General features: G+C 40.7%; 1 protein-coding gene across 6 annotated transcripts in view; it reads left to right on the top strand.

Annotated features, from left to right (window-relative positions):
* Positions 1-23,439, top strand: part of ARHGEF4 (Rho guanine nucleotide exchange factor 4) — a 501,611-nt gene that overhangs the window by 394,094 nt on the left and 84,078 nt on the right. For all 6 annotated transcript variants that reach the window (XM_072613489.1, XM_072613487.1, XM_072613486.1 and 3 more), the window contains one exon: positions 21,204-21,343. In XM_072613489.1, coding sequence (XP_072469590.1) covers positions 21,204-21,343 — 140 coding nt within the window. The remainder of the gene's footprint in view (positions 1-21,203; positions 21,344-23,439) is intronic.

Raw genomic sequence — 23,439 nt, 5'->3', positions numbered from 1 at the left:
TTGTTGTTGTTTCCCAGATCAACCCTGGGTTTAGCTTGATAGGTGTGTGGGAGGTGTGGTCTGGTCTCAGGATATCTCCTCAGCTGGCCTGAGGCAAAGGCAAGGTCCGGGGGATGGTGATCCCAGCTTCCCTATTGTCTTCCCTTTTCCCCTGGAGGGCTGGGGCACGCCTAGAGGCTAATGCGTGTTCCCGCCCCTCCTGGGGCTCGTCTCCCGGGCTGCGGCTTGCTTGGGTCTCAGTGCGAATTTTTCTCTGCCCTGGGTCGTCTGTCCCTCCAGATAGCCTCCACCACGGTAGGAAGAATCCCCCTTTGCCACCTCTCCAGCCTCTGGTGTTACAAGACCACTCGCCCCTTTCTGCTGCTCCCACTGATCCAGGATCAATCTGGGGAAGAATTTTATGGTTCCCTCACGGTCATGGGGGGGAGGGGAGAGCACTTACTGATCACTCCGGCATCCCAGCTTCTGGATGTTCAAGTAGTGACCCACTGAAGTCCCGTCTTTAGGCTGAAGATTTCAAAGGCTGTTGCGCTGATATCGTTGGCTCGGCCTGGCTTATCTCCTGCTCCGCTGGTCTCGCCCGCCACTCTCGGGCCCCTCGGGTCGCCTCCGCCCTGCCGCGCCGACCGCGCTGCGCTGTGCGCCGGGCTCTTACCCCCGCGGAACAGATCCCTCCCGTGGACCTTCCAGTCCAGCCTGGGCTCCGAATCTGTCAAAGTCCGTCTCCCACTGGATTCTACACCTCCAAAGTCTGGTCAGACTCTCCCCCCAGAAATATCCAAAGGAGTTTTTCCAGGAGCTTAGGTGAGTCGTTGCTTTCACTCCGCCATCTTGGCTCCGCCCCTCCCTTGGATGGTATCTTTTAAACCATCTCTTTCCTTCAAGTCATCTTTAATAATATGCTGTGGGGGTAGCCAGGTGGCACAGTGGATAGAGCACCAGCCCTGGAGTCAGGCGGACTGGCCCCAGTCACTTACTAGCTGTAAGTCACTTAATCTCGATTGCCTACATACACACACAGAATGTTGTAACCCATGTGAGACTCTCTTAGTGGCCACGTAGGTCACCTGCATGATTTGTCACAAATGGTAGTACTGCAGGAGTCACAGCCATATAGATCACACGGGCAATATGTGTCCATGTGCCTAATACATGGTACATACAGTAAATTAATCAGCGAGGAGCAAAATACTCAAAGTGGGTGGGGCTGGTGAGGACTAGAAAGGCTTTCAAGGGATTAGAGAAGAAAAGAAGGGTGAGGATGGCATTCCCAAAAAGGGAGTATGAACAAAAAATATGTAGGCAGGAATAAACCATGGCATGTGAAGAAACTGGAAATTGTGGTAATGAGTGATTCCCAGGGTTGGCGCTTTGGTTTGTAAAGACAAATGATCTTCAGCATAGACTCAGTCACAGATGATTAGCCTGGGTCCATTGTGTCAGTCCGATGACAGCTAGTCACTATAGCATACATCTGCTGAGGTCAGCTGTTTCCCAACATAGTTTGCTTCCATTTCCTGGAGCAGAAGACCAAAGATCTCATGTAATTCAGAGGCCTAATGTCTAGGTCCTATGGTAATGAGGAGTATAGAAAAATAAACAGATCCTTCCCTTTCATCAAGCATTAAGGCTGTTTTAGCAGTTCTGTGGCCACTGTGAGCTCAGAAAGTCAAATCCAGGTTTGGCCTGGGGTACATGGGGAAACAAGTCAGGTTGGTTTTTTTAATGGTATTTATTATCTAATGAGCGTGTGTGTGTGTGGAAAGACCCCTGGAAATAAAATGGCCTGACACCCTTTTTTATGGAAGAGGAAGCTAGGCATGGCGAGAATACTCATTCAAGGTGGCAGAGCTATAAATTACAGCTGTAATTCAGCCAGGGCATCAGACCACAAAACCAATACGTTTTGCACTTCAGAGTAGATGGGAAACATGTTAATTTGAGCTACAGGAGTTGAGAATGCTGACAAGGGGTGGGGCTAACTGAGCAAGGTCTGTTGGCATGGCCCCGGAATGATCATCTAATGCTTTTGAGAATGTTTTCTACCTGCTTGGCACTTTGATCTGGAGCACTCAAGGCTTCCTCCGATGCCTACTGCTATGGGTAGCTATGCTGTTTGTTCATTGTTTAGAGATTTTCCCAGGCTCTTACACCCTTTGGCAGAAAAACAGAAAGAGTATGAAAGCTAAGCTCTAGTCTCCAAAACAACGGGGATCTCAGTGATGCCAAAGATGGATTTGGGAATTAGCATACCCTAAATTCTGCTTTACCTCTCTGGGGCTTCTATTTCCTCAACTTTAAAAACTGTAAAAGCTATTTGGACCAAATAATCTCTAGGGACTTTCTGCTTGAACACTCTTTGAGTCAACAACACTGTTCAGAATGTCATCTGTGTCTGGGTAAGGCACTAATCCATTCCCTACCTAGTGTACCTAATCTGTAAATGGAGACTCTACTACGGACTACTTCTTGTTCCAAAGTTTCAGTTATATTCAACTCTTCGTGACCCCATTTGGGGTTTTCTTGGCAAAGATACTGTGGTAGATTGCCATTTCCATTTTTATCCAGTTCATTTTTACAGATGAGGAACCGAAACATGCAGAATTAAGTGACTTACCCAGAGTCACACAGCCAGATTTGAATTTATGAAGATGAGTCTTCCTGATTCTAAACCCAGTGCTCTATCCAGTGCTGCACCCAGCTACTCACTACTGACCTACCTGGGGGATAGGAGAAGAGGGAGAAAGGGAAGAATTTGCTATGCTTGAAAGAAATGTAGAGAAAGTATTCAAAAGCAAAAGAAATTAGTATCTAGTAAAAGTCATGCCAGTCTACCTTTCTTTTAAATCTAAAAATTCCCTTTGCATGCAAAAGTACTGAAGCTGACTCACTGTCAGTGGGACGGGCAATTTGAGTTGTTTCTCCTTCATTTGGGAAAATTTTCTCCTGAGTCATACAACCACACTTTTGTATGTTCTTTTTGTGAGAAACTAGTCGCAAATATTTGCTAGAATGGCTGTGTAGGGAAAAGGATGAGTCTGTGCCTTGGGGTTTTTTTGTGTGTGTGAAGTCAAAAGGTCTCTATAAGGATGAACTTGTGATTTTGGCCTCAGTTAGCACTTTGTTCTTACCAGTGAAGTCAACTGGCCCCAGGCTTGTGATTGGAAATCCCTGAAAACCTCATAGGTCATCTTCAGGTCATCAGGTTCCCAGGTAACATTTGACTTAAAGATCATCTAATCTGGCTGCTGTATCATTATAGACAGAAGGGGGTCTTCCCTTGGAATCCCATGAATCTCTACCCACCTATTCTCACATAAACTATAGAACAGAAGACTTAGGGAAATGGAGTGACTATTTTCATGTATTTGATGAGCTGCTTATGTGGAAGAGGGATTAGACCTGTTGTGGTTGGCCCCTGAGGCCATAGTATACCCACAAAATCTCCACTGTATTCCATAGTGATTCAGTAATTCTCAGTTTAGGAAAGAGATGGAGAGGATGTTGCATATGTCTGACCCTATCACTTCCTTCCTCAAGTATCTTCATTGGCTCTAGGATAAAATACAAATTTCTGTATTTGACACTTGAAGCCCTTTAAAATCTGGCTCCAACCTGCCTTCATAGACTGGTTTTTAATTAATCCCTTTCATATGGACTCTACATGCTATTCAGATTGGCCTAGTTATTATTTACCATATGATGTTAAAATTAATTTAATATTATTGTTAATGTTTAACATTTATTATTATGTAATATTCTATCTCCTATCTCAAGGTCTTTGCACAAAGGAGTCTTCCAAAACAAAAAATCCTCTGTGCCTGTAGTGCTCTTTCTCCTCATCTCAGCCTTTTGGATTCCTTAGCTCTCTTAAAGATTCAGTTTATATATAACATGGAGGACCTTCTTGAACACTCAAGTTGGTAGTATTCCTCCCCCACAAAATTATTTTGCATGTATTTCGTATTTATTTATTTCCCTACTTAATTTTCCCCAATGGGGTATAAGCTTCTTGAGAGGAGGGGCTGCTGCTTTTTTGTCATTTTATCCCCAACACTTAGTATTATTTTTAATGAACTGAATTGAATTTGATAGATTTCAGCAAGGTAGTTGGCAAAATCTCCTCTGATATCACTGTGGATAAGATAGAGAGATGTAATTTGGATAAATATACGTATAAGTGTATATGGAGGCAGGTAGGTGGTTCAGTGGATAGAATACTGGGTCTAGAGTTGGAAAGATCTGGATTCAGATCCAGCCTCAGACACTTACTAGCTGTGTAACCCTGGCAAATCACTTAACAACTGTTGGCCTTAATCCACTAGAGAAAGAAATAGCAAACCATTACAGTATCTTTGCCAAGAAAACCCCATGAAGAGTTGGAAACAACTGAACAGCAACAATTATATGGATACAGAACTTAATGAATGACTGGTTCGTGGGGTCATATATTTAGAGCTAGTGGGAGCTTGGAATGATAATATCTAGTATTTTTTATAGTGCTTTAAGTTTTACAAAGTGCTTTACAAATATCTCATTTTATTCTGGGAGGTAGGTGCTATTATTATCCCCATTTTAGAGTGAGGAAACTGAGTCAGAAAACAACTGTGATTTGCTGCGGTTACACAGCTATTAAGTGTCTGAGATCAGATTTAAATTTGGATCTTCTTGATTCCATATTCAGTGCTTGATCTACTGTGCCACCTAACTTCCCCTTAGAAGTTATTTGTCCCAATTCCTTCATTTTACAGATGAGGAAACTGAGACTCAGAGATGTCAGATGACTTGCCCAAGGTCATACAGCTAGTAAATAGCAAATCCAAGAATCAACTTCATGTCCCCTGACTCCAAGTCTAGAGTTCATTCTACTGTACCACACTGCCTCCTTGACTGAAAGCAGTGATTAGTGGACTAGTGTCAAAGATCTTGTCCTTGTTTGGTCTTATGCTATTCAACATTTGAACAATGCTATTTCAACATTTCTGTCAGTGACTTAGATGAAGACGTGATTATCTGACTTGATTATCTGTTAGAGAAGAGAGAGAGGCTGAGGGTGGGGAGGGAGGGAGAAGAGGGAGGGGGAGAGAGAGAGAGAGAGAGAAAGAGAGAGAGAGAGAGAGAGAGAGAGAGAGAGAGAGGAGAGAGGAGGGATAGTGTAAGAGACAGACAGAGAATAAAAATTCCTACTTAGATATCTTAAACTCTTTGAATCAATAAAGATTCAAGTCCAGGAATCACATAGACCATCTTCAGTCATCTTGAGGAATATCAGGCCACTGGATCCAGATGGCTCAGGAGAAGAAAGTGAGGTTGGTGACATTGCACAGCCCTCCCTCACTCAAATTAAAGTCAACTGCAAGTCATGTCATCATCTTGATGTCATGGTCCTCTTCGAAAACAAAGGACAAACACAACAACAATCTGTGAGGCTAGTAAATAGCTAACTCGGTGGCTTCCTTTGCTAGTTTCCCAATGCATGGAAAACATCTTTTCTGCACAGATTTTAGCCCTTAATCATTGTGATGATGCTTAGAGATAGGAAGGGTTCTAAGGAAGCAGTTCAGATTCAGGAAGTTTGGGTTCTTTTCCTGGATTTACCAGTAACCCAGGTCTATGACCTTGAGGAAATCACATAAGCCCTGTAAGCTATCTATCAAATGGAGAAAATAATGCCTATCTCAAATGAGACAATAAATGTAAAAGCAATTTGAACATTAAAAGGGTTATATAACCTTAGGTTTCTTTCACTCCGGGTTTGTCATTTGCTGTAGCTATGCAACATATTATGAGTCAATTCCTACCCTAAGGATAGTGAAGCACATTTTCTATCACCTTTATAGCTTCCAAAGTAGTTTTATATCCATTCTTTCATTTGATCCTATGACATGCCTGGGAGGAAATTAAGACAGGTGTTATAGTCCTTACTTGATAGATGAAGAAGTTGGGACACCAAAAACTTAATGTCTAGCCAAGCTTAAGTCAAACAGTGACTTGGAGCTAGGATGAAAAGAAAACTAGTCTAGGATTCAGAAGACCTGAATTCTCATCCCAGCTTTGACATTAATGGGTCATGTGACCTTGGGCAAGAGCTATCACCAGTGTGGGCTTTGCATTCCCATCTGTAAAATGAGAGGAATGGACTAGATCAGGGATGGGAAACCTGCATCCTCAAGGCCACATGTGGCCCACTAGGTCCTCAAGGGCAGCCCTTTGACTGAATCCAAATTTCATAAAACAAATCCCCTTAATAAAAGGATTTGTTCTGTAAAACTTGGACTCAGTCAAAAGACCACATGTGGCCTTGAGGTCACAGGTTCCCCACCCCTGGACTAGATGATCCTAAAGTCTTTCTCAACTCTAAAATTCTTTAATTCTAAGATCTTTTTATCCCCATAGTCTTTCCATACCAATCCATATTACATATTCCCTGGACACTATTTTTATTGAAATGGAATGAGAAAGCATTTATCAAGTGCTTATTGTGCCAAGCTCTCTTCTAAGTGCTAGAGATAACAAGAGAAGATGGAAATAGGCAGTACCCTTCAAGGAGCTGGCATTCTAAATAGGTGAGACAACACCTAAAGGAAGATTCAGTTTCATGGCAGATGGCAAAGGTTAGGTGGTTCTTAGGTTCTTGGTAGCAAAGCAGTACAGGGAGATATCCTCAGACCAAGAAGATAATGAATCCAGGAGTCAAAGTGGGAAACTGAGATACCTCTGGCTCCAATGAGATAATAGATGTAAAGCGCTTTGCAAATTTTGAAGTGCTATATAAATGCTTGTTATTATTATTGCCATTAAAATTAGTATTAATGTTAGCATTATCCTAGTCACCAGATCTCCAGGCTAGCGATGATGTCATTGCCTGATTCTTCTACTGCCCTCCTGCTGAGCTCAAGCGATGGTTATAGGGCAATACAGGGGCATTCTGGGAAATGTCAGGGAGAGGGCGTGGAAGAAGACAGGGAGAAAATATATGCATCACACTTTAGGTTAATAGCATTATTAATGTTTTCTCTATAATTTTCTTAAATCTAGGGCAGACAATTAACAAAGCAATAAATCAAGCCCTAATTTGTAGAAGTAGCAAATTTCTAAGGTATGAATGCTGGCTTGAAAAAAAATGAATGAAAATTTGGCAATGGACTCTTAATGACTCCAGAATACCCCTTCCTCCAGCAGGCAGTGTGGCACAGGGGGAAGTGTGGTGAACTTGGAGTCAAGTGAGACCTGTTCTTATCACCTACTAATTGTAGGCCTTTGGGCAGCTCAACAACCCCTCTGAGCCTCAATTTTCTCATCTGTAAAGTTGAATAATAATACCTATAGTACCTACCTCACAGGATTGTTGGGAGGATACTAGGAGATCATGTAACAAGTATTGCAATACTATATAAATACTGGCTGTTCACTAGATATGAGATGTTAGGGAGATGGAAAAATTAAATATAATAGCAAGGTTTTAAATATAGGAGCAAATCATGGTCCCACCAACAGAAATAATGAAATCAGAAGGAGGAATAGATTTGGGATGAAATCAATCCACTAATGAACTAACATTTATTAAGGGTTTACTATATGCCAGACATTGTGCAAAGCTCTGGGAATACAAGAGACAAAAGATAGTCCCTGCCCACAAGGAGTTTACAATCTAAGGGGAGAGACAATATGCAAACAAATGTATACAAAACAAGCTACATATAGGATAAATAGGAATGATTAACAGAGAAGCTACCGGAATTAAGAGATATTTTAGAAGGTTCACTGTAGAAGATGGGATTTTAGTGTGGACTTAAAGGAAGATAGGGACATTAGTAGTTAGAACACAGGAGGGAGAGCACTTCAGATGTGGGAAAATAGCCAAAGAAATACTTGGAGCCCAGAGATAGAGTGGCTTGTTTGTGGAACTGTCTGGAGGCTAGGGTCACTGAATTGAGGAATACCTTCAGGGAGTAATGTATAAGAAGATTGAGAAGTAGTAGGGAGGTCCCTTATCAAGAGCTTCGAATGCCAAATAAAGCATTTTGAATTTGCTCCTGGAGGCAATAGGGTAGCCATGAGAGTTTATTGAGTTGGGGGGGTATATTGAGTATGACATGATCAGACCTGTACTTTAGGAAAATCGCTTTGGTGACTGAATGGAGGATGGATTGGAATGAGGAGAGACTTGAGGCAAGCAGACTCACCTACTGGCTGTTGCAGTAATGGAGGCATGAAGTGATGAGAGCCTTCACTAGAGTGGTAGCAACTTCAGAGGAGAAAAAAGAACATATTCAAGGTGCAAAGGTGAAATCAGCAGGCATTGGCAACAGCTTGGATATGGGGGTGAGAGATAATGAGATCAAGAGAGATATCCAAGATGACTCCTAGGTTGCAAGCCTGGGAGAATGGTGTTGCCATCTGCAGTAATACGGAAAGTGGGCGAGAAGGAGAGGGTTTGAGCAAAACATAATAAGTTCTGTTTTGGACATATTGAGTTTAAGATGTTATTGGATATCCAGTTTAAGATGTCTGAAAGACAGAGAGGCAAGACTGAAGGTCAGCAGAGAGTTTGGGGCAGGATAAATAGAATTGAGATTCATCAACATGGAGATGATAATTAAATCTATGGGAGCAAATAAAATCACCAAGTGAAGTAATATAAAGGGAGAAGAGAAGAGGGCCCAGGACCGAACTCTTGGGATGAAAGATAATAAGCTCAATTTGGAACATGTTGCATTTATAGGACAGAAAAAGAAATCCAGGTGGCAATCACAAATGAAGAGGGAGCCAAGATCTCATGGTCCATCTAGAGCAATCCATTCTTTTTATATAAGTATAAACTGAGGTCTGGAGAGGTTAAAGTTAAGTGAGTGACTTGCCCAATGTGTCAGAAGTGGATTTGAACCCAGGGTCATAAGAATGACCCTAGAGTCAGTGCTTTTTCCACTAAACCATGTTGCTCCCATTATCTGAACCTGCACAGGTACTAAGTGACAGAGTCAGAATTCAAACCCAGATCCTCCATTCTCAAACTCTGTGCTCTTTGTATTTTACCATATTTCTAATCCTTGAGCTATTGGCAGAAGCAGAGATGTATTTAAAGTATGAGAAAAAAATAAAGCTAGAGAACTCTCTTTTTACACCACAAATATTCTTTTTTTTTTTCCCTCCTCCTATATATCTTAAAGACCTCCAGGGAAGATTCTATATCCTCTAGGTTAATATGTAGATTTTATGGGAATCTATGTTCTATAGGCAGTTGGAAATGTAGATTTGGAGCTCAGTAAAGAAAAGGTCAGCTCTTGGGATACAGATTTGAGAGTTATGTGCATACAAGTGAGAGGCAAACCTACTGGAGTTAGAAATTGCCAAGGGAGACAGTGTAGTAAGTGGGGAGAGCAAGGCCAACAAAACATCTCTGGATTAATTATTAGCTTCATAAAGACTCAGGTTCTGATCATAGATATGCTTTGGATTTTGTTCTTAATTTTAAGAATAGAAAAAAAACACATTTGGAGTATTATGTTTTGTTTTAGGATCCACATTTTAGAAAGGTCATTGATAAGCTAAGAGAGTGTTCACCATCAGGATAATGAGGGACCCCAAGTTCATGTCATGCAAAGATTGGTTAGTGTCACTGAGAGTGTCTAGCCTTGGGAAGAGAAATCCCAGGAAGATATTATAGCTGCCTTCATCCTGTAGAAGAGTGATCAGATTTATTTTATTTGACTCTGGAGAGAAGAGTAAGAAGCAATGGGTGAAAGTTACAAAAGGGCTAATTCAGGTTTGATATAAGGAAACATTTCTTAAAATGAGCACTCTCCAGAAGTGGAATGGACCATCTTCAGAGGAAGTGCTTCTCCCCCGTCTTCCACCCTCCAGCCTGTCTCATTGGAGATCTTCAGGCTGAGGCTGGCTTGCCACTTACTTGTTGGGTGTGTCATGGTGGGGATGTCTTTCATGTAGAGGTTGGATTAGAGCAAGGGTGGGGAACCTGCACCCTTGCGAGAATCATTGCAATTTCTTACAGTTCAAACCTGGGATTCTGTGTGAACATAATTTTTGGTGAATTTATAGTTTGGTCAAACTCTGGGGAAAGTCAGGGACTAGCTGGTGCTCAAGAGTGCACCAAGAGATTGGTTTTTTTTTTTTTCCCCAAAGAATAATAAAAGCAAAAAATCCATTCCCTCATCTCACCTCCTTAAAACATTTACTTCCCAGTTATCATGTAAAAATTTTTCTGTGAAGGTGCTATACAGAATTTTGTGTCAAGGGATAGGAGGCATTTATAAGATATAGCCTTAGATAACCATCAGGGCAATGACTTCTTCAAAGCTCTCTCCCTCTCCCCACAAAACTCTTTCCCTCTAACATGATCTGGACTAACAGGATGCTGGACCAATAGCAGGAAAGAGGGAGAACTTGAATAAAGTTTTAAAGTTCAGGGGTTTATTTTTAGCAACCCAACTTTCCTCTTTTTTACCTCATTCTTCAATTTCCTGGTCCTCTAGGTACTTAGTTCTTTCATACTGTTCCCTGCTATCAACCCACCTCCTTCTCCAACTCTTCAAAATTATCCCTTCAATCTTCTTTCTACCCAAACTTCCATCTCCACTGATCTTAGTTAATTGATAGGGGGAAAGTAATATGATAAACTAATTTACAGTAATGTATGAGTTGCTGTAATTAATAAGCTTAATCCATTACACTTCTAGAAAAGGTTCATTAGCTATTCCTCAAAGAAAAACAACCTATATCTCTTACTATGGAATTTTAAGCAATGTGACAAAGTTACATAAATAATTTCAGGTGATGGTCAGAGAGATCTTCTCCTTCCTTTTCTCTTTCCCCTATATTACTTCCTATGAGAAATTTGGAGCTTTTGCTGACATAATAAAATAACTGTTTGCATGCTGTGTAGAACATAATTTCTTTGCATGAGATTTTCCCATTGACCACCATGTGAGCAACTACCTACATGGTGGACAAGTTCTGGAGAATGACATAAATGAGATGATGGGATTTACAGGGTAGCAGCCACCCTGGGATCACAAGAGATCAGGAAGCAAATGAATAAAGAACATAATTCATTCCATAGTCTTGCCAAGTCTTGTGATAGTTCTGTCAGAAGCCATTCCCTGGGAAGCAGAAATGATTGGTGCTGCCAAGGAAAATACAACAAATTTGAATGTCTTTTTTTTTGGTCCACAGTTTGCTTGCCTTTTTGTAATGGGCTCAGGATATAGGTGCCAAAATCTCCCAGCATTTGACATAGACATGAAAGAGAATGACTTTAGAAAGAATGGCGCAGCAAGACTGGACCTACCATACTTAACTCATCACCCACCGCTTCCTTCTTGTACGTAACACATGCTACGTTTTAGGACTAATAGTAACTTGGGCTGTAGACACATGACTTACAAAGGGATCCAAAAGAACATAACTTTCCTGGCATGTAGATAAAAAGCCCTCAGGCTAAATCTACTTAAAAAGAAATTTAGTTGGATAAATGTAAAGTCCTATGCTTGGGTTCAAAAAATCAATTACAGAAATACAGGACAAGGAAGGCATTCCTAGATACCAGTTTATGAAAACAAGATCTAAGTGTTTTAGTGGACCAAACAGCATATGAGAACCTTCTCACAAAGGAAATTGTTCTCAGGGACCTCAGGACACAACAACCCACAGCTTTATTTTTTTTATTCTTCTTACTTATTATTATATAATATATGTTATATTTTACTATTATTCTTATTTATTCTTCTTTTTGCTGTCCTCAAACTCCATTGCTCTAAATTTTCAGTATCACAAATATCATGATTATGGAAGATAACAATGATTACATTACCTATCCCTTTTAAATGATCTGGTTTCTTACTGGCCCAGCATGAGTGGCAATGTCAGAGTGATCTCTTGGAACAACAGGCTGCACCTGCTCCCTTGCCAGTCTTCCTGACTCCAGGCCTGGCACTGTATGCATGGTGCCACCTATTTAATCTGCATAGCAACCCTTAAGGTATAGGAGTTGTAATTATCCTCACTTTCTAAATGAGGAAATGAGTATTGAGGGAATTCAATTTGCCTAGGATCACAGCTAATAAACATCAGAGGCAGGATTTGAACTCAGGTGATCAAGAATGCAAGTCCAGCACTCTACTGGCTACGGTAACTATCTGCCTATATGTGATCATTTCCTTCAGGGAGCAGAGTCTAGAAGAGAAGATATAAACAAAAAAGCTAAATAGCCATCATAAGGCACTTTATGATAAGTGCTCAAGTGAACGCTATGGATAATAACTGCTGTGTTAAAAGGAGTTTGGGGTGGAGAGGAACAGAGGGAAGGAGAAAGAGAGAGAGGGAGGGAAGGAGAGGGGGGGAAGAGAGAGAGGTCACTTACAGGCTGGTGGTCAGGGAAGACATCATGGAAGAGTTAAGACTTGAGTTGGACCTTGAAAGTAGTAGAGAAATTCATTGGGGGGTGGCATTCCAAGGAAAGGGGATACATGAGGAATGGCATGGGAGCATTGATGGGGGAGAGTGAGGAATAAGGTGGGATAGGCAGTTAGGAGCCAGATTGGTTGACAGGATGAGAAGTTTCAACTTGTATCTAAAAGTAAAATAAGGTAGCAGTCTGAAAGTAGAGTTTTAGGAAGATTAATCTGGTGGCAACATGCAAAATAATTTAAGTGGAAATTAAATCAGGAAACCTGTAAAAAAACTATGACAGGAGAAGAGACCTTTCCACTTATCAGATACTGATCTGATTCTGTCCTGAACTTGACAGTGTTTTCAGCATAGGAATGAATGAGGTCACAAAAAATGAACTAAAATTATCTTTCAGAATTTCTTCCAAGCAGAGTTGAAATAAAGCACCTACTATGTGTCAGGCACAGGGGATACAAAGACGAAAATGAAAACAGCTCCTTACCCCAGGGAGATTACATTCTATCAGAGGACATAATATGTGTGTATAAATATATAGATTACGTACAAATAAATACAAGGTGAGCTGGAGAAAGAAATGACAAACCACTCCAGTATCTTTTCCAAGAAAACCCCAAATGGGGTCATGAAGGGTCAGATGCAAGTGATATGACTGAACAACAACTGTTACTTTAGGGGAAAGGCTCCAGCAGCTAAGAGATCAGAAAGGTTCTCATAAAGAAGGGAGCATTTGAACTGAGCTTTGAAAGAAACTAGAGAATCTAGTAAGTGGATTGGAAATATGGACAAGCTGTGTAGATAGATTTTTCAAGGTGTTTTATTGAGAAAGTGAGGAAAGCTATAGAATATATAAAGTTATAATACTATGATAGAGGAATGGTAGAATCAAGTGAGGCTTTCTTAAGGATGCAAAAATAAAACCTAGTTATATTTGTAGGCAATAGGGAAGGGCTTAGTAGTCAGGGAGAAACTGAAGATTAGAGAGAAAAAGGGGACAGTAAAGGGGGTGATCTGCTAGAGAAGACAGAAAGGGATGGGATCAAGGGCACATATAGGAAGGCTTTGGTGAAGAAAAAATCATCTCTTAGAAACACCATTCAAAATAGGCACGTATAAAAAGTAATATTAAAAGCTTTCTCTCATTTTGCCCCCCACCACATGCTGAGCCCTAAATAACTGTCTTACTTTCCTACTCCTTGTTTGTCCTTGAACCTAGTCTGGTGAGCATTTTTATCAAAAATTCTAATAAAAATCTAGGTGATAGGCTCATCAAAACTTGCTCTTGAAGCAAAATAAAGAGGGATAGCTAACCCATCAGATAACAGAATCAGTATCCAAAAAGACGGTGGCAGCCTAGGATGAGAACCAAATCCATCTAATAAGAAGAAATGTTTTAGAAATCAATGCAAAAGTCTGTGCTTGGGTTTTAAAAATCAATAGCATAAATACAAGATGAGGGAAGCATGCCTAGATAATAATTCATGTTTAAGAAAAAGACCTAAGGGATTTACTATATTTTCAGTGTGGGCTTGTCAGTGTGACATGGCAGCCAAAAAAAAGCTATTGTAATTTTAGACTGCACAAAAAGAAGCCTAGTGTCCAAGATGAGGAGGGTGATTGTCTTGCTGTACCCTGCCCTGGTCAGGTAGGTGTCATTGTGTCCAGTTCTGGGAACCTTATTTCTGGAAGTACATTGACAAATTCATAGTGCCAAGTTGGAGACACCAGTATAGTGAGAAGATAGCAGTGAAATGAAGATTGGTCTTTCAGGCTAGAGGAAATAAGACTTTGCAAGGACATGGTAACTGTTTTCAAATGGTTGGAAATCTTCCATATGAAGAATTATATTCTTCTTGGCCCCAGAGGGGATTAGTAGTTGCAGAGAGGCATATTTTTGTTCCATTTAAAAATATTTCCTAATATTTTGTGTTGTCCAAGAAGACAATGGCCTGTCTGAAGCGGTGGTGATTCCCCTGGATCAGTGGAGATCTTCAAGATGTCAGGGATGTCTGTGCCAGGGATTCCTGTTCATGTATAGATTGGATTAGATGATCTCTGAGAAAAATTGTTCTTCTTTAGTCCTAGCTCTGGGTTCACGGCTTATCAACTCTTTGCACCCAGACAACTACACTCCCTCCCTAACCCCAGGCAGACTTTTCAAAGCTGTTCCTGAGGCAATAATAAGTTCCAAAGTTTTTCTGTCTTTTCTCCTCCCCCAGGAAAGCAAATGCTTTATGACTAAGAAGATGAACCACCAGCCCAGCCTGACACAGCTATAAATTTGCCCTCAGGACTATTTTGGTGACATAAATCCCCATTCCCAGCTCAAATTCATGGCAGTTGAGTGCCACATTTTGACACGTGTGTGGGAGGCCTACTTCGATAAATTCACAGCATCCCCCATATCTGGCATGTAGGAAGGAAAGATTTATGGCCCTGTTTGCTGGAATTCATCCAGTTAGCCAATAGCCCAGCAGGGAATCTGACTCAAATAAATTATACGCAGTATACTGTGTTTGTATATGAGTGTGTGCTTGTGTATTTTTGTGCTTGTGTGTACATGACAAATATTGGTGCTCTGTGTCTCACCAAGGGCATCCTTTTTGATCTGAATCTGAGGAGGGAAGGGTTGGCCAGCTGTGTGGCCTTCTGATTTAATGATGTTTGCCGCAGTTGTTTGCTTTGCAGTAAGAAAAAAAAAGGGGCTACATTAACAACTTTCTCTTAACGCTCCTCTCCAGGGTCTGTGGCTTTGCCAAGACAAATGCCAGAAAAAATTCATCAAAGGGATCACCAAAAGTGTCTCTTTGTTGGAACCAGGTTATGGAGGGCCCTAATGCCAAGTGAAATAATCTGGATTTTACCCTATAAGCAAGACTTCTAGACAGAGAATCATCAGTCCTGGGTTCAGATCTCATCTTTGCCATTTCTTGCCTTTTGGACTTCATCTGTAAGGTGGGACTTGATGGCCCTGAATCTCCCCCAAGCTCTAAATCTGCTCTTAGAAGCCATTACAGTTCTAGTTTCAAGTGTCTGCCTGCAACATTCCCAAGGCACCTGAACCAGAATAAAATACAATTAAGAAATGCATAACAAAATAGATGAAAGGCAACAGAACATAAATAATGTTAGTATGTGACTTTCTGAGTCAATTTGGAGCCCAAAGGGATGCTTAGATCAGATTTGGTGGCCTCTGTTTCTATTTGAATTTGACACTACTGCCTCAGAGCATGAAAAGTACCTCATCCTGACCTTCCACTGACTCATGGCAAAACGAATCCCTGGAGTCCATTAATTCCCAAAGAACTCTACTTATTTTTTCTCAAAAATTACTGAAGAAATCTTATGTCCTAGTTGACTAGTCAGTTAGCTGAAGAATTAGCATCTGTTAGATATTAAGATAGGAGAAGCAGCATGAGATAATCCTGGACTTGATCAATCAGAATCTGAGTTCACATCATGCCTCAGAAATTTCATAGCTATGTGATATGAGAAAGTGAGAAGATCATAAGACCATGGTTCGAGAACTACCTGGTCTAACCCATTCTTTTTACAGATGAGGAAACTGAGACCAGCGGAGGTTAAGTGACTTTCCCATGGTTCACAGAAGCAATAAACATCAGAGGCAGGATTTGAAGACAGATCATCTGACAGTTAATTTTATAAAAATAAGGGTACCTATTATAAGACTGTGGCAAGGATCAAATGAAATAATGTTATGTGATTCTCTACAAGTGCCAGCTATAGATACTGAAAATGGTTGGCATATAACAGCTAAGGCCTCTGACCTTGTACCAATCCAAGCGGAAGAGAAAATTTCCCAGGAAATCTATTATCAGTCAGGCTGCTATTTTAAATCCTGCCCTCTTCTAAATTACCTTTCCACCCCAGGGGCCTCTCACTCCCACCTCAGCTCAGCCCTGAATCAGACCCACAATCTTCCTGGGGAATACTGAAGCCCTGAATAACTGAGCGTTTGTACAGGCAAATCTTGACCATCAGGAGCCTGGCCCATTACTGTTCCTCACATGCAGTTCCCAGGGACCCTCACAAAAGCTGGGCAGGGGGACTGAGGGGGGTCTGTACTCTGAGAATGTGCTGGTTTCCATTGAATTCTGGGAGCCCTCTCATCGAACAACCAGACCACATAAAGCTTCCATTTAAACTTGATACCTATTCCAATCAGTGGGGGTTTCAAATAAACCTGTCAAATTGACAGGAACAGTCCATGCTTCCACCCGCCTGATTAGAAACTATTGAATTGTGAGCCCCAGGGAAGTGTGGGGGATGGTGGGCGGGTTGACAGATCAGCAGCAACATGCTTGCCTGCTTTGCAGGAATATAATTTATCACGGCATCAGCCTCTTCAGGCTGTGGAACTTCAGTGCAGTCAGACACAATGTGATCCAGGGGAAAGAACTGTGGCCTGAGCTTGAAGTCCTAGCTCTATCATTAGCGCTTGCTCTGTGTGTGCTAATGTGTGACCTTGGAAAGGGTAGGGAACCTCTCTGGGTCTCATTTCTCTCACGTATGACTATACAAATAATAATAACAACTGCAGCTAGCATTTCTATTGTGCCTTCTCTGTGCCAGGCACTGTGCTAAGTGCTTTATGAGTAGGACCTGTTTGATCCTCCTAACAGCCCTGGCAGGTAGGCCCTATTATTATCCTCATTTAACAGTTGAGGAAACTGAGGCAAACGGAGGTTAAGTGACTTGCCCAGGGTGACATAACTAGTGTGTATCTGAAGCCACATTTGAATTCAGGTCTTCCTGACTCCAGGCCCGGCGCTCTGTCCACTGAACCATTTAGGTACCCCAAATGATCCCTATTCCACTGTGAGGTCCTTGTAAGAATAAGATGAGATGGTTGATGAAAAAGCATTTGAAAGTTAAACCTGTTTCATCCCTCCAGTATTCCTGGGTAAATGGAGCAAAGGATTGTAGTTGGAATAGAGCTCAGAGGCCCACTCTTCAACCCTTTCATTTTATAAATAAGGAAGCAGAGACCTAGGAAGTGATTTTCCTAAGATCACTCAGATAGAAATATCAGAGGGGGGCATCTGTGCCCAGGTCCTCTGACCCCACAGCCAGTGCACCTTCATTGGTACAGCCTTTGCCACCATATCTGCCTTTTGCCAGATATAAACCTTCTACGCCTAAAACACTATTACCACAGGGCCAACTGTCCCTGTCTCCTAGAGACCATTCTCCCCCATGGCTTGTCCATTTCTGGCTGCCATGTCCTTGAGATTCTCCTCATGTTTAGGCACTGCCCCAGTGAACTACCCACCATCAGATCCAATTGTTGAATTGGCCCTTAATCTCAGGGTTTGCAGGCCACTGGTATAGTCTGGACAGATTCCTTTGTTGTATCTCTAGATACAGGACTTTAGAAATATGGGAGTCAGATATCTTTAGGCTGGCAATCATATTTATGCAAAATGGTGAGAAGACAGCATGGTGAAAACTTCATACAAAATGCTACTTTGGGAAATGCCTCCTTAGCATATCATCTCTCTGATTCCTTAGGATACAGCCCAGACTGAGATTCTACTTGGTTAAAAGGAAATGTGAAATGAGCAGGAAATTGGGTTCTAAATAGCTTTGCCATATGTTGTGGTGGAAAGAACACTGGATTGAAATTCAAAAGACTTGTGTTCAGGTCCTAACTCAAACTTTGATTTGAATAACTATGGAGCCACAGGCAAGTCTGTTACCTCTCTCAGTTTTCTCATCTGAAAATAGGAATGAAAATTGTAGCATCTATTTCATAGAGTTGTTTTGAGGAAAGTATTGAACAGAACTCAAGGCATTATATAAATGTGATTTTTATCAGAATTCATAATTCCTTTCTAATCTACTCTTAGAAGTCAGTGATGTATGAATTCATAAACTCTCTGGATTTAGGTGAGTCATAGACCTTCCCAAGAACTTAAAGGACACACTTTACACACATCAGAGAACAGACCATCTGTATAAGTGGAAAGTCTGAGCTATAGAATATTTTTTTTTAAAATGGAGCTTTATTCATTTCAAGTTTGTACAGCAATAGACTAACTGCCAACAAAAATGTTCCCAAATTGAGGTCTTTTAATGTCAAACTTCAACTCACCCCTTTTCAAGTTATAAAGGAGTGTGGTCTCAGTGAGAGAGGCTTTCTTTTCATTTACAGCTGATAAAATGGAGGTCTCAGGAATTCATGGTACCAAACTCCTCTCTCCATCTGGTTCATATTGTCTAATGTTTAGTTATCGATGTAGGAGCGTAGCTCAAAAGAGAGTTTAAGGATGGTTATATAGATCTTGCAGTCACCAGCAGAGATTATAATTTTAAAATGAGAGCTGACGAGGTCACTGAGAGAATGTATAAGAGAGAAAGGAGCCCAGGACAGAGCCTTGGGGAAACCTACAGTTAGAAGGTAGGATATAGAAGAAGCTGAGGAGTGATACACTCGTAGATTATTAGTTGTATGGGCCCTTAAAGTTACTGTAGCCCCTCCCACCTCCCCATTTTGAAGATGAGGAAACAGAACCAGAGAGGTCAAGTGATTTCCCCAAAATGACACAGAGAATGGTAATTCATCATAAAGCTATCACTGAGTCATTTAACCTCTCTAATTTTTCTCATCAGTTAAATGGGGGTAAGGGGTGGACTAGATCACTTATGTCAAACTCAGAAACTGAATCCCTGTGAGCCACATATTCACTTAGAAAACCATAAATTAATGTTACCTGTGTTGTATTATCTTTGTATATATTATGTTAAATATTTCCCAATTACATTTTAATCTGGTTTGAGTTTGACATCTAGGGATGAAATGATTTATAAAGTCCCTTCCAAGCTCTAAATCTATGATTGTAATATGTAATTCACATGCTTCCTAAGTACAAAAAGAATATCTATCACTCCATGAAATCCAGAATGTTAGAATTGGGAGCAGCCTTAGAGATCATCCAGCCCAACCCTTTCATTGTATAGTTATCCTTTCCACATCATGACTTTCCCTATTGTGTGATATTGATATATCACAGGTTGGCATAAGAATTTAAATGGGAATTTGGGAGGAGTTTTGCAAAAGCCACAGGCAGCATAGATCCTATGACCAAATACTTCACTCAGATTTTACAATTAAGGTACTGTAAATACCCCATAAAAAATGAAGAAAAAAACTCAGACTTCTCATATGAAGGGAGGGCCAAAAAATTTTGTGTGGATTTTCCAGATTTGTAAGGATGCTGTATTCCTTACCCCTGTGATGAGGAAGGAATAATTGTATAGATAATTACGTAAAATCTTTCAGGTATTGTTTCCTTATTTGTAAAATGGGAATAGTGATAATAGCAGCTGCCTCACAAGATTGTTATGAAAGCCAAATGAGGTAATATGTAAAGTGCTTCACAAGCAATAAATGTTGGCTGTTATTAATATAGACATGGCAAGTGATTGCCAGATTCATGGAATCTTAGAGCAGAAAAGGACCTATAAAAGTCATCTAGACCAATAATATACAGTACCAATAATATATGCCTGGCTAATAATATACAACGAGCTTCTTCTAGCCCTGTCATTCTGTCCTCCATCCCCACTCCCAGGATTGACTTGATCTAGAGGTACCTGTCATGGTATTTGTATGGAAGATAGTGGTCTTGTCACCCTTCTGCTCAAAACCCTGCAGTGGCGCCTCATTCCCTAGAGGACCCTGCCCACAGTCCTTAACTCGACCATGAAGACCATTCATAATCTGGCCCTAACCTACATACCCAGTTGGGCCTCCTGTTATTCCCTAGCATGAATTCCACACTTTAACCACTAGGCCAATGTATTCCCTGTTGTCTGGACACACTGTGTGCATTTCTTTCTCTGTCCTCACACTGATGTGCATAGAGCTTGCTTGAAATGCTCTCCTCCTTTTATCCAAATTCTGCCCTCCTTGAAGACTCAGTTCCAGTCTCATCTACTCCATGAAGCCTCCCTGATGCCTCTAGCTCCCAGTGTTCTGTTCCTATCATCTTTAGAGCCTTTATTCGTAGAGTGGGTGCAAGGTCATATTCCATCTTGTAGCAGTAGTTAATTACCTTTTCATCTATTGTCCTATGGCCTATTGGAAGTAGCCTGGGAGCAGAGGTCATGTTTTAGTCTTCTGTTTTATCTTTCTCAGCACAGGACACACAGTACAAAACCTCAATAAAGACTTGCGCAGGAAATGTATGCATGAGTGAATGAATGAATGAATGAATGAATGAATGAATGAATGAATGAATGAAAGAGACTACGGACTAGTGCAAACAAGTGTTTGGATCATAAGGAAACCAGAGCAGACCTAAGGGAAATCAGGAAGTGTTGCTAATGAAGCCAGATAATCAGAAATGCACAGTTATGCCCTGAGTTTTTCCCCTTGGTTTGCTTATCGTAAGAATGTATGTTGTGGAGAGAAGTCATAAGTATTTCTACTTCAGGCAGACAGATGTTTGTATTCTTGTGACTTCATGACATGAGCTTTGAGAAATGAGATAAGGGAAAGGGAGGGACAAGATAGAGAATGGTAAAGTGGCCATGAGCCAATGTATACTTTATGAACCAGATAGAATTTTTGTAGCCTGTCTGGTTTGGGAAAATACTTCCAAAGTGCCTTCTCTTGGCTTTTAATGTGAAAAGATATCCTGGAAGGAGCATTTATAATGAAAATGTTCATCTCCTTTCCCACTTTCCTCTCTCTTGTGCTTGCCTTGAACCCATGTCTCTCTTTCATAAAATATCATTCTGTACTATTTTAGTGATTCCGGATGGAGCCCTGGATAAGTCAGCCCTTGGAGATGAGCTGGGAAGTGAGGAGGACCTGTATGAGGACTTCCGAAGCTCCACCCACCATTACGGCCACCCAGGAGGAGGAGGAGAGCAGCTGGCCATCAATGAGGTAGGGCAGTACTGCTCCCTATGAAGAGGGAAAGGGGAGTTTTTCCCAATGATGATTCAGTGATTAATCAACAATTATGATGGTAAAATACACATAGCCATCATTTCTAATGCTTTGTATTTTGCTTCATTCAACTCCAGTATTATCAAATTCCTTTCACCACTTTTACATACAACACTGCATGAACAGTCAGGATTGAGCCATACCATGAGTCACTTTAAGACAATCTCTAGGAACGAACTCAGTGTATGGAAAAAAATGGAAATCCCCTATTAACTAGTAAGCAAGTCTGTACCTTATTTCATCCCTATTTCCACAGTGTCTCGCATAATACCTTACACTGTTTTTGCTTAAAGACATAACCAATTATCTGGAAAATTTTCGTGCATAGAACTCACCCTTTGAGGATGTTAGGTCAGTGAAACACTATTGCATTATTATTTTTTTTACTGTGATCTGGGGTCATTGCAGAAGACTTCTCAGGTCATCTATGATTTCAATCCAGAGGAGAATTACTGACAAAGAAGCCGTTTCTACTAATTGAGATTGGCAACCATGCTGCAATGTTCAGTCTTCCAATGCTGCTCAGGTCACTAAAGTGTAGCTGGCCCATAGTCACATGTTCAATACAGTAATATATTACGAGAAACATTTATTAAGTGCATACTATATTCTAGGCACTGTGCTAAGCACTAGGGATACAAGTAAGAAAAATAAATGTGTTCCCTGCCCTCAAGTTACTTACAATCATATGAGGAAAGATAATACACAAAGGGAATCTGAAAAAGGGGAGGGGGAAAGGCCCCTGGTATGAGAATACGATAGTGGTGGAATCTAAACCAAACAGGTTAGCTGGTGGGAAATGAAGAGTCGACTGGGCTTCTGGGCCCTCTGTAAAGGGAGAATTGGGGAGGGACGGAGTTTGTTACTCAGCCCTCTAAACCGAGGTGCAGAGACAACTGAGAGTACTGATGTGGTGTTAGGACACAAGTTGAAGAAATCTCTCTGGTTTACTGCTGATGAATTGGGGCAGAAAAGGAAGAGGCATAATGATGGTACAGTCAAAACCAAGGAGTGTAGATGATAGGAAATAAATGTCCATCATGTATTAAGGGCAGGACTTTACCCCAGCTCTTCCTGACCTCTCTCCATTACCCCTGGCTGCCTCCTATCGCTTACACAATGTTTTAAAAAATGTTAAATTGAAAATATTGTCCATTCCCTCAAAGAGCTTATAGTCAATTTTGGGAGTCAAGTGTCACATATGTGAAGGAATTCTTCATCAACAGGAGAACATAGTAAGGTGCTAAATTACGCAATTCATATGAAAGAGTATTATAAGAGTTAGAAGTTAATCTTTAATATATTAATTATTATGTAATATTATGTATTAATTATTGTAGTAGTAGAAATTCTACTTTCAGTACATCATATTAAAGTATGTTAGAAGAGTAAGAGACAAGTCTTTGATATAGTAACTATTATAAATCTATTTTATAATAGTAGAAAGTACTTTTTGCTGTGGTATAGATTTCTATTTCCCTGGTTAGCCACCAGAACCTCATATCATCTGTTTAAATAGAGAAATAGTGAGGGAGAGAATGGATGCAATTCATTTTCATGGTGATATAAAGAGCTGAGGATACTGCTTGTGGGTTGGCATGTTGTCTCCCCTCAAGCTGATTTTTGCCTAGCATTCTCACCTCAATGGAAGGACTAAGCAGGAAATATCATCTCTGGAAAGTTATTTCCTGTGCCTTGTTCTCATTTCTGTACTTATGCTTCTGTCCATGGAGAATAAACACTAAAAGAATGTTAAGACATTGACTTTTTTGTTGCTGACTTCATTGCAATTGTCACAGAAGAGAATAATCACTGCAATTTTCTGGTAACAAACACAGGGTTTTTTCTTGTGGATAGGTAAGATTCTGGCTCTTTTCAAACTAAAATCTTCCTTTGCTTGATTATGCTCAGGGATTTTTCCACTGGGAAAGAGTTGATTTCTGAGCAGTTAAGTCTTCAGTATTTACTGAAATTGATGAGCTGTTGGACAGCTCAAGAAACAGTAACTGGTAGACCTGCCATTAAACAATGAG

This window comes from Notamacropus eugenii, chromosome 5 (genome assembly GCF_028372415.1).
Source record: "Notamacropus eugenii isolate mMacEug1 chromosome 5, mMacEug1.pri_v2, whole genome shotgun sequence".
Lineage (NCBI taxonomy): Eukaryota > Metazoa > Chordata > Mammalia > Diprotodontia > Macropodidae > Notamacropus > Notamacropus eugenii.
This window is presented reverse-complemented; position numbering and strand designations above follow the sequence as displayed.